Below are 16,753 nucleotides of genomic sequence, written 5' to 3'. Positions count from 1 at the left end.
AATGAGGCTTCTCCAGGGAAAGCAATGATCAAGCCAGTGGCACAGGGGACTAGAGTACAGCTCCTTTGGGCTCAAGAGGGAACAGAATTGTGTCCAATTACAAGGTCTACATGGGGGCAGGAGGGAGTGGCATGTTCGGGCCTAGATTAGTTAAGACAGGTGATTCACTAACATCCTCAGGACCAACAACACTCCAACAAGACAGAGGATTATAGCACAAGTACCTCTGAGTGATGCACTAACAGTGCTCATCCACGAATCCTAACTTGTCCACCACCTTAAGACGTTGGTGTCCATCGGGCGTGGAAGCTGGGAGGACAGACGGCACAGGGCTACTTACGTCTTTGAAGGAAAATGACCACTATGAATGGGTTGGGTGGCTCTTCAATATGTTATTCCTTCAAAAAGTAGAAGGGACTATTTTATTTGCAAGTCCCTCAAACACAACTGGGTAAAACTCAGAACACAGACAAGCAGTCCTGGCAGGGAACGGCACTTCTAGAAGCAAAGACTGAAGTAGCTCCTTTGCAATTTGAGGCTTAAAGGCCAGAAGCATAGAGGCACCTTTTCTGATTTTAAAAAAAAGTACTTGTTGAGGGTGGGGAGGTGGAAATTTTAAAGGTGCTCAGGGGTGGTATGTAAGGGGAGTCAACTTTCATGCATTTACTGTATTCATGTATCTGTAGTCAGTTCTTTATCAAAAACACAGGGGGGATTCATAAGGATACTTATTATACAGAATAAAGTATAGGGGTCAAAGGGATATGATATCTCTCAGTTTGAATAATTCTCTAACTTTAATAATGTATGAATTTATTTTAAAGGAAACGTCACAAAAACCCAAGAGAAAAAATACATGCTCACGTTCTCAGACCAACACCAGTTCCAGAAAAAGTGATCTGACTCAGAGACTCTATGACTCTAAATGAAGAAAGAATCACTATGAGAAATGTAGCTGGCGAGACAATCTTTTCTTTTATTCATACATGAAGACACAAAATTAAAATATCCTCATAGAATTTTGAAATTCCTAAAAAAACACATCTGTAGACTTTTAGGCATTGTCTGTAGCTCCAAGTCTGAAAAACACTTCTCTGGCCTAAGACGTTGCAGCTAGTGGTCCTAATTCAAATACTAAAAATAGTTGCCTGGGGGCCTGGTTCATTAAATTCATATTATAAATTTCTTTTTTTGATAAAGTAGCAATTCCATTTCAATGTTTTAAACGCCTGGCCCATGATAGGTGCTTAATATAAACTTATTAAAGGACCCACACACATATGGTCAACTAATCTTTGACAAAGGAGGGAAGAATATACAATAGGAAGGGGTGTGGGGAAGTTGGACAGCCACATGTAAATCAATGAAGTTAGAAAACACCCTCTCACCACACACAAAAATAAACTCAAAATGGCTTAAAGACGTAAATATAAGACATGACACCATAAAACTTAGGCAAAACATTCTCTGACATAAATCTTACCAATATTTTCTTAGGTCAGTCTCCCAAGGCAATAGAAATAAAAGCAAAAATAAACAAATGGGACCTAATCAAACTTACAAGCTTTTGCACAGCAAAGGAAACCATAAACAGAACGAAAAGACAACCTACAGACTGGGAGAAAATATTTGCAAACGATGTGACCAACAAGGGCTTAATCTCCAAAATATACAAAGAGCTCATACAACTCAACAACAAAAAAACAACCCAATTGAAAAATGGGCAGAAGATGTAAATAGACATTTCTCCAAAGAAGACATACAGATGACCAACAGGCACATGAAAATATGCTCAACACCGCTAATTATTAGAGAAATGCAAATTGAAACTGCAATGAGGTACCACCTCATACCAGTCCAAATGGCCATAATTAAAAAGTCTATAAATAACAAATGCTGGAGAGTATGTGGACAAAAGGGAACCCTCCTACACTGTTGGTGGGAATGTAAATTAGTATAGCCATTATGGAGAACAGTATGGAAGTTCCTTAAAAAACTAAAAATAGAGCTACCATAAGATCCAGCAATCCCACTCTTGGGCATATATTCAGACAAAACTATAATTCAAAAAGATACATGCACCCCTATGTTCATAGCAGCACTATTCACAATAGCCAAGACATGGTAACAACCTAAATGTCCATCAACAGATGAACAGATAAAGAAGATGTGGTACATATATACAATGGAATACTACTCAGCCATAAAAAAGAACAAAATATTGCCGTTTCCAGCAACATGGATGGGACTAGAGATTATCATACTAAGTGAAGAAAGAAAGAGAAAGACAAATACCATATGATATCACTTATATGTAGAATCTAAAATATAACACAACTGAACTTATCTACGAAACAGAAACAGACTCACAGACATAGAGAACAGACTTGTGGTTGCCAAGGGGAAGGGGTGGGTGGGGGAAGGATGGAGTGCGAGTTTGGGGTTAGCAGATGCAAACTATTATATATAGAATGGATAAAAAATGAGGTCCTATTGTATAGCACAGGGAACTATATTTAAAATCCTGTGATAAACCATTATGGAAAAGAATATATAAAAAAAGAATGTTTAGGTATGTATAACTAAATCACTTTGCTGTATAGCAGAAATTAACACAACATTTTAAATCAACTACTTATTTTTCAATGAAAAATAAATTTAAAAAATTTATTAAAGGAATAAATGAATGAATCCATACTAATGCATTTCACAAGACTGTTTTCATAGGCTGTGTGTGTGAGCGCTGAAGTTTTTTCCCCCGCTGCTCTTCCTTTGTCTTTGACCTGGGAAGACAGTGGTCAAACCAACAGTTCAAACCAACTGTCAGCACTCTGTAGGCATCAGGTTACAGCCTGCGGCGGAGAGTGGCTATAGGTGGCGGATGCACACATGGGAGACACGTCATATCCATTGTGAACAGACACAGACACAAACTAGGGGCACCTTTCAGAAAGACTTGATAGCTAATACTGCAGGTGACTTATAGTGAAATTACAACCTCTAACCCCCTTTTTAGGAGCAACAGGAGACGGAACACAATCTATAAATAAAAATTTTGAATGAAATAAGCCAATTCTTAATTCCAGATAAAACATTAAGAAACCCAGAGGATGGACAGGCGTCCCCTAAGGATATGTACCAGTTTGTGAGATGCTGGCCAGCACTGCTCATGGATGAACTCAGAGCTTATTATCACTGGTGGATCCCTTTCTCTGGCAATAGAGAGATTTTCCTGGGGAACCGTGTCTGTGTCAAACACTTGCTACTTAATTTTTCACTGTTTCTGCTAACTTGTGCCACACTTATATTGACTATTAAAGAGTTAAAGGAAAAAACTTAGGAATCTACATATATAGATATTGGATTAATTTCTAGCCCCAGTATTTTGGATTAATTTCTAGAAGATGAACTACATTTCCCTAAGGCCTATTTCTTTGATGATTAAAATTAAACAACACCAGAAACTAACCCTTACTATTTCGTTAATGAGAACATGAGGATACCCAAACAAAAAGCTGAATTTCCTAGTCTGCGTCCAAACTCCAGAGCTGAAATTACACTTCGATGTGGGACTGGGAAATAGCTGTGTGGCTAACTTTTCCCAATATTCTAATATTAGCTCAGCTGTTAATGGCCTCAGAGAAGGGGCTGGGTAGATATTATAAGCCTCTGCAAGTGTGTTTTCAGTAAGGCTTGGATACGTGCATGTTCTATGTAAACTATTCTGCTCTTCATATTCAATGTACAATTATTTAAAAGGAGGGAAGGAGGGGAGAGAAAAAAAACAGTGGAAGTTAGTCAAGAACGCAAATTCATTCATTGTAACTTTCCTGCAACCAGTAAAACAGGACCTTCAAATTATTTCTTTGTTCGTTTTTCCATAAATATTGTGGGTGTGTAGCTACAAAGGGGTGGGGGTTTGGGGGAGGAAATGTAAGGAGAGAAGACACTCACCTAGTTCGGGTGCTTTGCTTAGCACAAATGCATAAGCCCAGAATTTGCTGACAGGTCCATTGTAAAAACCCTGGTCACAAACTGAATGCTTCAGGCCTTTGGTCATCAAAATGTACACCATATAAGCACCAGTTCGAAGAGCACCGAATATACTTCATAATGAAAAGAGAAAAGAAACAACATTCAGGAAAATAATTTCACATCTGACATTAACCATTCTTAGAAGACTGCCATTGGCAGGAAATAGGTAGAGAGGCATCACAGTCATTTGCATTTACCCAGAAGCATTAAAAATGTTTTGTAAACAAAAGTAGGAAAACTCCTCAGTGCTTTCTTCTGAAGGCCATGCCACTTATTCTGCACCAGTGTTCCAAAAAGAGGTCGTGGAAAAGGGGAATGGATGCAGGGCAGGATCTCAAGAACTCTGATAACCTTTGTGTTTCAGCTTGAGAACTATCCCTTGGGATGAGAGGGGGTTGGCTGAAAACTCCTGGAATTATCTCAGTTCTGTCCTTTGTCCAATCATTCTCCAAATCGCCTGGCTCTGTTCCCTGAATCTCTCTCTCTAATCCGTCTTTCTCACAGAAGCCAGAGGAAGAAGGCTTAGCTCTGCTCTCAGAACCCCCCCTCCACCCACCAAAGTCCACCCAGGTTCACTCCCCTGAGCTCCCATAACCATTCACTGACACTGCTCCAACACTGTCCTTCAATGCCCTGTATTGTATTTGCCTCTACATAGGCATAGGTGCTCAAAGATTGTTGAAAAAGTGAGATTGTTGAAAAGAAAACTGACATATGGACTTGTTATCAAGGAACGGCTAAGGAAACAGGAGAGCTCTGGAGTGTGTTGAGCTCAATGATGTAACATGAAGTATGAAAGGACTTGGCAACTGGAACAGGCAACGTCCGTCACGTAGTGAACCCTGTACGCATGTGTCCCAGAGTTCACAAGCCACACGCATGACCGAAAGGAGAGCTGGCTGACCATGGGGGGAGATGTGTTTACCCATCCTATTTCTGGCAGCATTCCCTTTTTAGGTGCTAAAAGTCAGTTAGCATAGAAAACAAATTTATGGTTACCAAAGGGGAAAAGGGGGTGGGGGAGGGATAAATTAGGAGTTTGGGATTAGCAGATAGATACACACTGCTGTATATAAAATAAACACCAAGCTCCTACTGTATAGCACAGGGAACTATATTCAGTATCTTATAATAAACGATATTGGAAAAGACTATGAAAAAGAATAATATCTGTGTGTGTATAACTGAATCACTTTGCTGTACCCCAGAAACTAACATAACATTGTAACTCAACTATGCTCCAATTAAAAAAGGAAAAATAAATTAAAAACAGTCAGGAGATAAACTAGTGAACAGCTACTGAAATGAGCAGCAGCCTCACCCAATAGGGAAACAGGAGTTTTATTTCTTTTCAGAGGCAATATCGTTTATTTAAAATGCCTTAAGTGCCACTCCCGACTAAGTCATGCCACTAGGCTACCCCGTCCACAAACGTGCATCCACCAGCGCGAACTAAAGGTCAACTCTGCACAGAACCAAGGTAATGAAGTTGAATTCCTGGCAACTGCCTATTAAGTGGGGATTTGGTGAGTAGCTTCTCTAATGACACACGGCCTACATTAAACAGAGTTACTCTTTCCAACATATAAAACAATCCTGCATGGGATTATTGGTATGATTTTACATTTGTAGACCCTGTTTAATCCTTCAGTGTCTCCCCGCTGCACGTAGAATGTAACCCCCAGCTCCTTCGTGGGAACTGCAAGGCTCTGAATGGCCTCTCCTTCCCCCCTTTGCACCTTCCTTCCTGCCATTCTCTTCCCACTCACTGTGAGCCAGTCATTCCAGCACTTTCTGATCCTTTCAGTTTTCTGCCTTTTCCTCTCCTTGGGGAGCTTTTTGCCCCCATGTTCCCTTGAAGGCTGTTCCTTCTCACTTTCGTATCTCAGAGAAATGTCCCCTCCTGCTGGAATGACCTAAGCCTTTACGGATTTGGGAATGGGGAGGTGGATTTCATTGGTAACGTCAGGTAATGGAGATTTTGCCATCTTACCTGAATTGATTTTTCATGGTTTGTCTTTACCTCACCAGATGATGGCTAAATTTTCATATGAAAAGTTGCCACCATCACCAAATTAAGATTATTAGCTAATTGGGGACTGACTTGCTGCTGTGGAAGGTATTATAGAAGTATGGATACGGCATGTCCACTTAGCATACAGAGCAGACACTGTTGGCTGCCTATTCAAGGGCCAAGTCCCTTTCTCCTTCTCCGTGTTAAAAGAACCCTGATTTGGTCCAGGTTCTCCCAACTCATGATTCCCCTAAGGAACGTGACCTTATCTTCAACTTAGGAGTAGATCCTAATTACCTAAGCAAGTTTTAGTAATCCCACTTCCCTTACCAGTGATTTGTTAAGATGGGCACTGACCCAATTCTAGCCAATGTGATGTGAGGAGAGGGCTGCTGGGGGCCTTTTAGGGAAAGGTTTCCTTACTCATTACCACGGATTGCTTGGAAGTGCAGCAGCCACCTCGCAACCAGGAGGGAGCTACCTTGAGGACAAAGCTAAGTCAGAGAGGATGGCAAAGTATTCCTTCAAGATGTGACTGAGCTGCTGAGTTAACTCCTCTTTCAGTGACCCCATCACAGGAGTTCTTGTTTTGGGGATAAAACTTCCTCACAGTATACGCTATTTGGAGTTTTGCTTTTTATTATTTACACCCCAAAGCGTCCCAGCAGACACAACACACCAGAGACTTCAGGAGACTTTTGAACACTAGTTAACATTTGGTAGCTATCAAATCTTGGCCAACCCAATATATCTAGTCATAGACACGGCTGGTGAACTACTTACTGTATCAGTTATCTGCCTTTCATAGACCAGTGGGAGATATGGCAGTGACTTTTGTACAAGCCAAAAGCAAAGAAACACACAAAGGACACACTTTCACTATGTATCGGTCTCTGCTCCTTAGCCCCAGACCTATGACTTTTCTGAACCATCAGTACATTGTAGGGATCCTGTCTCTTCCCGCTGAGTCAAGCCCACCACTCCCAGGAAGCTGAGCCCGTCCTCTACTATATTTTGCTGCTAGACTGTGTGCTTCACACATGATCAGAGTAGATCCAAGGAAAGTAACTTTGGAATAATTACCACCTTTTTATCTTCCTGAGTCTCAAAACTCATTGTAGTTTAACTATACCTAATTTCTTCAGTACCGGCACAGTTATTAATCCTTTCATTTGTTAAATATTGACTGGCAATGTTCTAGATGCTGGGGTGACAAGAATCGATACACTGACCCTGGCTGCTGCGGTTGCTGCTGGAAGACTTCCGAGGAGGTGGTATTAGACTTAGGCATAAATACGTCTCCCAACTTTGAGGGTTAGGGCACGAGGAGGTCATTTCAGAGCACTGCAGAATTGAAAGTTTAGGTATCATGGTGACCCACAACATTGCTGGCAACAAGAGCATAGCACATATTATTGTCCCATATCTGGACATAAGCCTCACTCCCTAAGCTCTGAACAATAAGGCTGACTCAAAACAGAGGACAGTGCATTTTTCAGGGAAACCCTCAGTGCCAGCCATTGGGCCTATGTGTCTGAGGGCAAAGGCGCTTTGTTGTGATGTGACAATGCTACTGCTGGGGAGCCGTCGGGGAGCTGCTTGGCCAGTGGGATGATTGTTATTTGTGGGAAGCCAGTAGCTCTGCCTCTGGCACATCTCAGCCACTGTACGCTTTGGAACCATACAGCTTTTTGTTATAACTGGGCACAGGGTCCTTAGACTGTGATACTTAAAGGGAGCAAACATTTTTTCCTCCCTAAGTTACATCATCTTGATGTGATGCAAGAGACAAGTATGCAGCTATGTCCTGCTCTGCCCCGTCCTTACCCATACTTCTGGCGGATGTTACTAATCGATCCGGACACACTCTCTGGCCATGCCTGGACATTGCATCAACATTCCCAACCACTATAAGCCACTACCAATAGATTAGGGCTGCAAATGTCAATCACAGTGCTCTCATTTGCTAGTTTAATGACTGGAAAAATTACTTAACCTAAGTCTTTATTCATCTGAAATAATAATCATACCTAACTTGTAAATTAGTTCTATGAATTTTGTAGAACCATATATGTAAGGTATTTAGTTAGCATAGAGCCTCTAATATATAGGTGCTGAATAAAACAGTTTTTATTGTACAATTATGATTTTATTACTATTTATTGTTGTTATTATTGCTGCTTTACTCGGTCTGTCCTTCAATGTTGAAAATCACTTTTAACTCTCATCTCACTGTATCGGGTAAGAGCAGTTAAGTCTAATTATCCCTAATCGAAAGTCAAGGAAACTGATATACGGAGAATTTGATTTGCACTAATGATTATTCCTGTTATTAAGTGGTTTATTGTTAAGTGTTTAAGTGTTTTATGTCATGAGCCAACTTTTCACAAAATAAGTGATAGCAAGTTCGCAGTAGAATGTGAAATGAGCATTTCCTATAGAACATGTTGAGGGAGAGATTGTTGATATAGAAAAGCATCTGGTTCATACGAAATTTATCTTTCAATCAGACGATAAAGGTTATTCTAAATATCTAGGGCCTCAAAGAGGCCGAGAGTCTGGGCCATTGTGTTTAATGAGGGCAGATGACTACTTACTGCATCATACCCCTTTTCTAGCCGTTAAGGTCACAAGAGCATCTTCTTCTTTTTTTTTTTTTTTAAAGAAATACATCATTTTTCCTACCAAAATCTAGTTTTGATTATAACAGTTAATGGAAGAGCTCAGCGGACGGTGCAGTGGATGCTTCCGCCCCCTTCAGCTATGTTAGGCAAAATGCAGCAAGGAGATCTGGAGATCACAGCCTGATTAACTGAGGCGCTTCTCCTCTATCAGATGTTCTGGATTTCTGGTCCAGAAGAAGCCTGTTTCGTCATCATTAATCATTTGCCACGGATGTACTCAAGGAAGTGCCAAGAATGCCCATCGGACCGTTACTGTGATACTCTGGGGGTGGGGATGGGAACCTTCTATTCCGTACCACACGCATTTCTGCACTGTTTGACTATTTTATTTTATTTATTATTATTTTTTTTTGTTTGACTATTTTAAACAAGCAGATATTAGACTGACAAGTTAAAAAATATATTTTTTAAATAGGTGCCTGGTTACAATTTATACACTGAATAAATCATCACAATGGTACTAGCTTGCAACTTTTTAGTATGAGGTTGAGATACAACACTAATCCCTGATCAACCCATGGATGACACACTGGCGCTGGGACTGGCGAAGAAAGACTGACTTATTTATTGAATAAACACCTATGTCATCAACATCCGCCAAGTGTCAGATATTATAGTGCTCACTGGGTCAGCAAGAGTCTCTACAGCTCATTGTAGGAGACAGTAAACATGTAAATAAACAAATATATGTGTATTGTATAAACAAATTTCAAATTCTGACAGAACAATTCATGGTGTAAGTACTGGGGTCCTTTCTAAAAAAGCTTGAGAGATATGGCTAATCTTCTTTCAAAACCATACTCTGACCATGAGGTCTGACTATGTATTTACTTGAGAAAAAGTTGAATAACTCTGTATTCTAGCCTTCCAATTTTAGTGCCATCTGGAAGTCAAAGTGGAATACCTCAGTAATGACTATAAGAATTCCAGAATTCTGCCCTGTGAAGAAAGAGCCTTGGGTATAAATCATCAATAATACTTTCAATTATTTCTGCATGAACGCTAATAGTTGATAAAACCACTTTAGCATTGCTCCCTTCTTGGCCCTCAACTTAAATGTAAGGTATTTTGGACTCAAAACAACATTTCTCAAGGACTTTTTATTATGAAGTGTCAACCACACTGACCCCCTTCCCCCATCCCCACTCCCTGCTAACTCAATAACCAAAGGTGCAATTACTTCCAGGACTGAGTAACAAAAATGTTTCATTACACTTGTATCCTATAATCAGAAAAAGAAAAAAGAAACCACTTGTGAAATTTTGTCAGTTGTCAAAACATGGGAACTGCTGATCTAATAGTAGCAACTCTTTATAAACATGGGAGAGGCCACTGATTTTCCTGATAACAAACTTTAACTGCCATTAGACTCTTTTAGACTCTGACAACTGTCCTAGACTCTGACAGTTTCCAGAACAGGAAGAATACTCAGTGATCCCAGAATAGGTTAAAGCAACTTAACAACAACCAAAAAATTACCATGCTTGTGACAGGGAATGATGGCATCTCCATATCAGTATCATGTCTCTAACGACAGCCCACCTTTCCACACTGATGACCGGTATCCCTAATAGAGAATGTCTATTTTAGTTTGGTCTAGTCTGGTCTTTGCTAAAAACATATTCTTCAATAATAATATAACAAGCCATCAAAGTGTGAAGGTTTTTTTTGTCCAATAAATCAGCAGTTAAATGGAGATATACATGGTAATTTTTAAAAATTTACTTTCCCTACTCTTTCTCCAGTAACAATTCAGAGTGTACGTTTTCACTTTTTACAGAGTGATCATTTCTAGGTGTGACTCATCTATCTTGACTGGCATATTTAATTGCATACCTCCATTAGAAAGTTTGAAGTTCCTTGTGGATCAAGAAACATGAGGCTAAAATTGCATTATGTACACACACACACACACACCCCAAAATTAAAAATACATACATCTTTTGAAATCTTGCCATTTGGGACAACATGGATGGACCTTGAGGGTATTAAGTTAAATGAAATAAGCCAGACTGAGAAAGACAAATACCATATGGTTTCACTCATATGTAGAATATAAGAAACTAATAAACTAACAACAAAGATAAATGAATAAACCAAACCAAACAAAAATATGTAGATGTAGAAGAGAGAGTAGTGGTTACCAGAGGGGGTGGGTGAATTGGGTAAAGGGCATCAACTCTAGGGTGATAGATATTAAAATTTTGGTGGTGAGCACACTGTAGGGTATATGGAAATAAAAATATAATATTGTACACATGAAACATATAGTGTTATGAACCAATGTTACCTCAATTTTAAAAAATTAATAAAAAAAGCAAAAAGGATGGTTAGGACATAATGTAAATGTCCTAATATAATTGACATGAGAATTATTAAATACATTACAATGAACACAATACAGCAATAAAATATACCAGGTACCGTTGCCTTGGGTGCTGACATAGAAGAGCTCCAGGGTAAATGATGATTAAGTGAAAAATATAAGGAGAACATTCTATAGTATGATCCAATTTGTGTACATTTTTAAAAGATTATGCATACACAAACTGTTAGTTATAAAAATATTTATGAAGGAAAACCATTCAAGCTGTTAACAATCATTCCTATTAGAATTTTGTTTCACAATATCCATGCATTGCTTTTTTTCAGGAGCTATTAGAAACCCAATTTTAAATTCTCATTTCTAATATTTATAATCTGATATCAAATAACCCTTGGGTTTTTTGTTAATAAAAAAAATGATACCTTAAAAGCAGTATGGAGGTTCCTTAAAAAATTAAAAACGTAGAACCTACCCTATGGTCTAGCAATTCCACTTGTGGGTATATATCCAGAAAAAAACGAAGACTCTAATTTGAAAAGACACATGAACACCAGTGTTCATAGTGGTGCTATTTACAACAGCCAAGACATGGAAGCAACCTAAGTGTCCATCAACAGATGACTGGCTTAAGAAGATGTGGTACACACACATACACACACACACACACACACACACACACACACACACACACACTGGTGTATTACTTAGCCATAAAAAAGAATGCAATATTGCCATTTGCAGCAACATGAATGGACCTAGAGAATATTATGCTTAGTGAAACAAGTCAGAGAAAGACAAATGGTATATAATATCATTTCTATGTGGAATCTAAAAAATAATACAAACGACTCTGTATACAAAACAGAAACATCTCCGTAGACATAGAAAACAAACTTATGGTTACCAAAGGGAAGTGGGAGGTGGGGAGTGATAAATTAGGAGTATAGGTTTAACAGATACAAACTACTATACACTAAAATAGACAAGCAACAGGGTTTACTGAATAGCTTAGGGAATTATATCCAATATCTTGTAATAACCTATAATGGAATATAATCTGCAAACAAACAAAAACAACCCAAAACTGAATCACTATGCTGTAGACCTGAAACTAACACAATGTTGTATATCAACTATATCTCAGCAAAAAAAAAAAAAAAAAAAAAAAGATACCTTAAAGGTCTGAATGTTACTTAGACAATAACTCCTTTGCTTCTCAGAGATCAGATATATTAGATGGAGCTTTTAGTCTACAGACAGCCAACAACAACCATGAAAAGGAACAGAAATAAATAATTGAAACTGAGATACACGGCAAATCCTGAGTAGAAAAGCTGAACCTAGTTTAGAACGGGAATGGGAGGATAGAGAAAGCCTCTGGAGAAATATCATTTAAACCCTGAAAGATGGAATAGCTTCCACTGCATTTCTTGTAATGGTATCTACTGTTATATAGAATCACATGGGATGATATTCATGAACTCCTAGACTAAGTAAATGCTACATGTTGCATGTGGAGTCTATCAGAGCTACAGACTTCATGAAAGAAGCTATCTTAGTCGATACTTTGGTTCTCCGACAGAGAGAGGGTGGGCATGTACTCTATGACTGTTCTCCACACCCACCACGAATCCCCTTGATAAGTCAGAAAACTTCAGTCTGAACCAGATGTTCTTAGTAAAAGTCTGGTAGGATGGTTTTGTATTGATGCACTTTCTGATGTATCTGTCTATTACCTTAACTTGTAAACCTAAGTGTTGGGGGGAAAAAAAAAGAAGAAGAAGGCTTAAGGATCTGAATTGTTGCTTAGAGAATAGTGCAGGGTACAGTCCTTGCATCGGGAGTGTGCAACTTGGATATAACACACTTATTCCAGGTATCTGACAAGGCAAAAAAAAATATTGGGTCAAGTTTGAAAAACTAACTTGATATAGACCAGCCTGGCAGAGTGGAGAGTAAGGAAGAGTGGCAAGATTAAAAATAATAACAAGAATAAAGACAACTGGGGCTATAATGGATCTCAATTAGAATTCCCCCAAAGAAATATGATACCTGGCTCTAGAATTATAACAGTTTAGTTTTAATTTAGAATTTTGATTGACTGCACACTGTTTCATAAAATAGGCAGGATTTTCTTTTATGTTACTTGAGCCACTGTTATTATGTTTTAATCTGAGATACAGGAATTTCACTTCCTTGGCAAGACTAGTAGCCTCCACCCCATCAGCACTAGAGTGGAAGGTGGCCACTGCTACTTTGCCCCGACTCTCAGACCGCATGATGCCAGCTTCATTTCTGGCTGACAAGTACTTAACTAGTTGGTGGCATGGTATTTCACATTTAAAGAACTTTACTGAGCTCCTACGTTATGAAATTTGATTTTCACAACAACTTTATGGGGCACCACTCTCCTGGTTATATAGACAAAGAGAGAAATAGGCATGCGGAAGGCAGGGGACTGGCCCTAGGTTACACAGTTACTAAGTAAAAGAATCTTCTGACTACAGCTCCAGTGCTTTGCCCTTTACCCAGCACTGACCCTGAACTCCCCAGTAGGCTTTCATTTAGGATAGTGGTTCTCAACCTGAGTGGACATGACAATCACCAAGATGCATGCTAAAACAATTCTAATGCCTAGAACCCATCTCATACCAATTCACTCAGCATCTTAGATGTGGAAGTACCTATGAGTCCTGGCTCTGGGTTAGGGACACCCTGGAGACTTCATCCTCCAGGCTGCCTTCCACTCCCCACTCCATGAACCTCTGGATGAAGCTGCCCAGGTAACTGATGAAGAAATTTGCTTATCTCTGTATCACTGCTGTCCTAGATGAGAACCCTTCTCTCTGAATTCAACCATTGATGGAATGCCATCTAATTCATTCTTGGGAAAGTGGAGACTTGCCCGTGACTAAGGCTTATTTGTTTTCACCTACATATGGAAAGCACAGTGTGCTGGTTTCTGGACTTTTACAAATGGGAACAAAGAGATAAAGTCTTACCATTAGTGACCCCTATTAAGTATGGCAGAAAATTAAAGTAAGAGACTTGTATGAACTAAAAAGAACCTGAAAATAAATGTGGGCATAATAGAGATTAATGTTGAAGCCAAAAACTCACCAGAACCACAAAAGTGGTTAAACATCTTGTTTCTATAGAAAACTTTGTTCCTTTGAGAAAAACTCTTAATCTCTTTTGGAATATTCCCAAATTACTAGGACAGTGATAACGCCAGTGCCAAGACTAACAGCATTGATCCATTAACTCCATTGCACAGTCTTAACTAGGTTTCACAACTGCAAGAGGAAACTTTTTTTTTCTTTTCCTGAGGGATGATGAATGAAAATTTCATTGGGAGAATACTTGAGTTGATGATATATAACATTATCTGTATAAACAGTCTCTTCCCCAACCCAACCCAACGCAAAATCTGAAACAAAAAAGAAGGAAAGAAGGGAGGGAAGGAGGAGAAAAAGTCACCGTGACCCTCAGTTTTCCACATCCCTAAAACTGGGGACTAGGAATGTCCTTTAGGATTTGAGCCCTAAACTTCTGTCAGATCATATTATAACTATAAAAGAAAGGGAGGGAACATAAGTCATAATTTTCTCACTCTTCATGTGCCCTATTCCTTTCTTTGGGCTGTTAATCTAAAAATCCATTAGATAAATTTTTAATCTTTTAAAGCAGCTCATTGACTTATTTTTTCCTGAGATTTTCATCATCATTCACCATAATTAAATGACTATAATCACAAGACATACCAAAGAAAGTAAATTTAAACAATATTCATTTCATAAATATTTATTAAGTATAAATGCCTACCAGGTGATAGGCCCTGTGCCATACCTTACTCCTATTGAAAAGAGTTTAAGAGATCAAACACCACCACTGAAAAGAGGTAGTAGGAAAGGAAAAGATATTCCTTTCTAAAACATATCTTGTGTTAATATATTTTTTTAAGATAGGGATATACAGATCTCCAGGGAAATTTCTGGGAGATTTGCCAAAGGATCACATGGCCTGAAACATATGGTGAGCTCTTTGGCAACTTTATAACGCGATAACGGGAGACCCAGCCTCCCCATCTCTGGGTCTTTTGCATCAGAAATACAGTAGTTCTCACACAGATCAATTCACCACCACCGTCATGAAACTAGAGGGATGGACAGATAGACAGATAGATATTGACTGGAGCCCTTCAATGAGAGCTACTGACTTACTAGAGAGAGCCTAAGTCTTAGCAGCTAAATGGTGATCTCAGAACATTAAGCCTGCAGGTTAAAAAGTGGAAATTGTGAAAATTCATTGTAGTGCTATTCCTAGGAATCGCTGGGAATTTATCTTCCAGGTGAAACTCAACCTCTTCAACTGTAAGGTGTTTACAAATAGAGACCAGATGGGTCACTCTTCAAAAGTGACACACCGGCAGTGGTTGGCAGTGACTAATACCGCAGAGCTCACCGACTCCTCCGAAAGAGACCCCAGCCACAAACCCTAAACAGCACTTACAACCTCTGAACTCATGGCCAATTCCGAATCCCTTTCTTAAAAATGTCAACATGCTGGCATGGCTACTCTGACCTTTTTGAATAGCCAAACAGTCTGCTGTGGGATCCTCTCACTTCCATTTCACGAACTTCCCATGGCTCCGTGGAAGTCCGAGAGTTTTCCCTCTCCTGCACCTCAAAGCCCGAAGTATAGCCTCCCACAGTCCTGTACAATGAGGCCACAGGAACTCGTGGTCCCGATTTCATCACGAAATAATTTTGAAAACAGAAATTGTAGCATAGACAAGCACACTGCGATACATTTGGGTATACCAGGTCTAATGGAAGAAGAAAAATCCACTCTGCTCCTTAACTCTTCTATAGGCCCTTGGCTTGCTTACTGTCTGTTTCCATTTTTCCTATTAACCAGATTTTTGAGTAGAGACAAATCTGTTATCTACTAGCAGCAAAAAATGGAGCTGACCAAAATGACTACTTTAAATTATTATGCCTAGGAAAAGTTGTATATGAAAAATTTCATCTGTCTTCACCCAATTAAACAAGACATGCACATCCCTAAATAAGACTATTCATGTAGGAAGGTAATGCTAATCACCAGTAAAATATAATATCCATTGAGATAATTTATATGAAAATATTTCTGATGACTAAGGCATCCTCTTGAAGTTTAAGGTGTTTTCAGAGAGGCATCCTGGTGTTAGGCAAAGAAAATCTGGCAACCAGATTCCTCCAAGTACTGAGTGCTTTAGGGCACGTCCCATAAATCTTCTCACTTCCTTTGGAAAATGAAAATGGCATTGTCTCCTATTCTGCCTACATCACAAGGTGTCATGAGGATCACATAAGCTGATGGATGTTAAAAGTATTCACTAGCCAACAGTAAAACTTTATCATTGATAACACCACAGTCTTTCATCGACAAATCTTTTCCTGACTACATCATTTTTTCTTCCAATTTTATTGAGATATAATTGGCCTACAGCACGGCATAAGTGTAAAGGGTACAACATAATGGTCTGACATATCTACATCATGACATGATGACCACAGTCAAGTTTAGTGAACAGCCATCATCTCATACAGACACAAGATTAAAGAAATACAAAAAAACTTTTCCCTTGTGATGAGCACTCTTAGGGTTTCCTCTCTTAATCACTTTCATATATAACATGCAGCAATGTTC

At 39.1% G+C, this 16,753-nt stretch overlaps 1 protein-coding gene across 4 annotated transcripts in view; it reads right to left on the bottom strand.

Annotated features, from left to right (window-relative positions):
• The window catches only part of ELOVL6 (ELOVL fatty acid elongase 6), a 134,368-nt gene that overhangs the window by 14,653 nt on the left and 102,962 nt on the right, over positions 1-16,753 (bottom strand). For all 4 annotated transcript variants that reach the window (XM_030864065.3, XM_030864063.2, XM_060299099.2 and 1 more), the window contains one exon: positions 3,955-4,106. In XM_030864065.3, coding sequence (XP_030719925.1) covers positions 3,955-4,106 — 152 coding nt within the window. The remainder of the gene's footprint in view (positions 1-3,954; positions 4,107-16,753) is intronic.

The sequence above is a fragment of the Globicephala melas genome, chromosome 5 (assembly GCF_963455315.2).
Source record: "Globicephala melas chromosome 5, mGloMel1.2, whole genome shotgun sequence".
NCBI lineage: Eukaryota > Metazoa > Chordata > Mammalia > Artiodactyla > Delphinidae > Globicephala > Globicephala melas.
The sequence above is the reverse complement of the archived record's forward strand: the minus strand, read 5'-3'. Positions and strand labels throughout refer to the sequence as shown.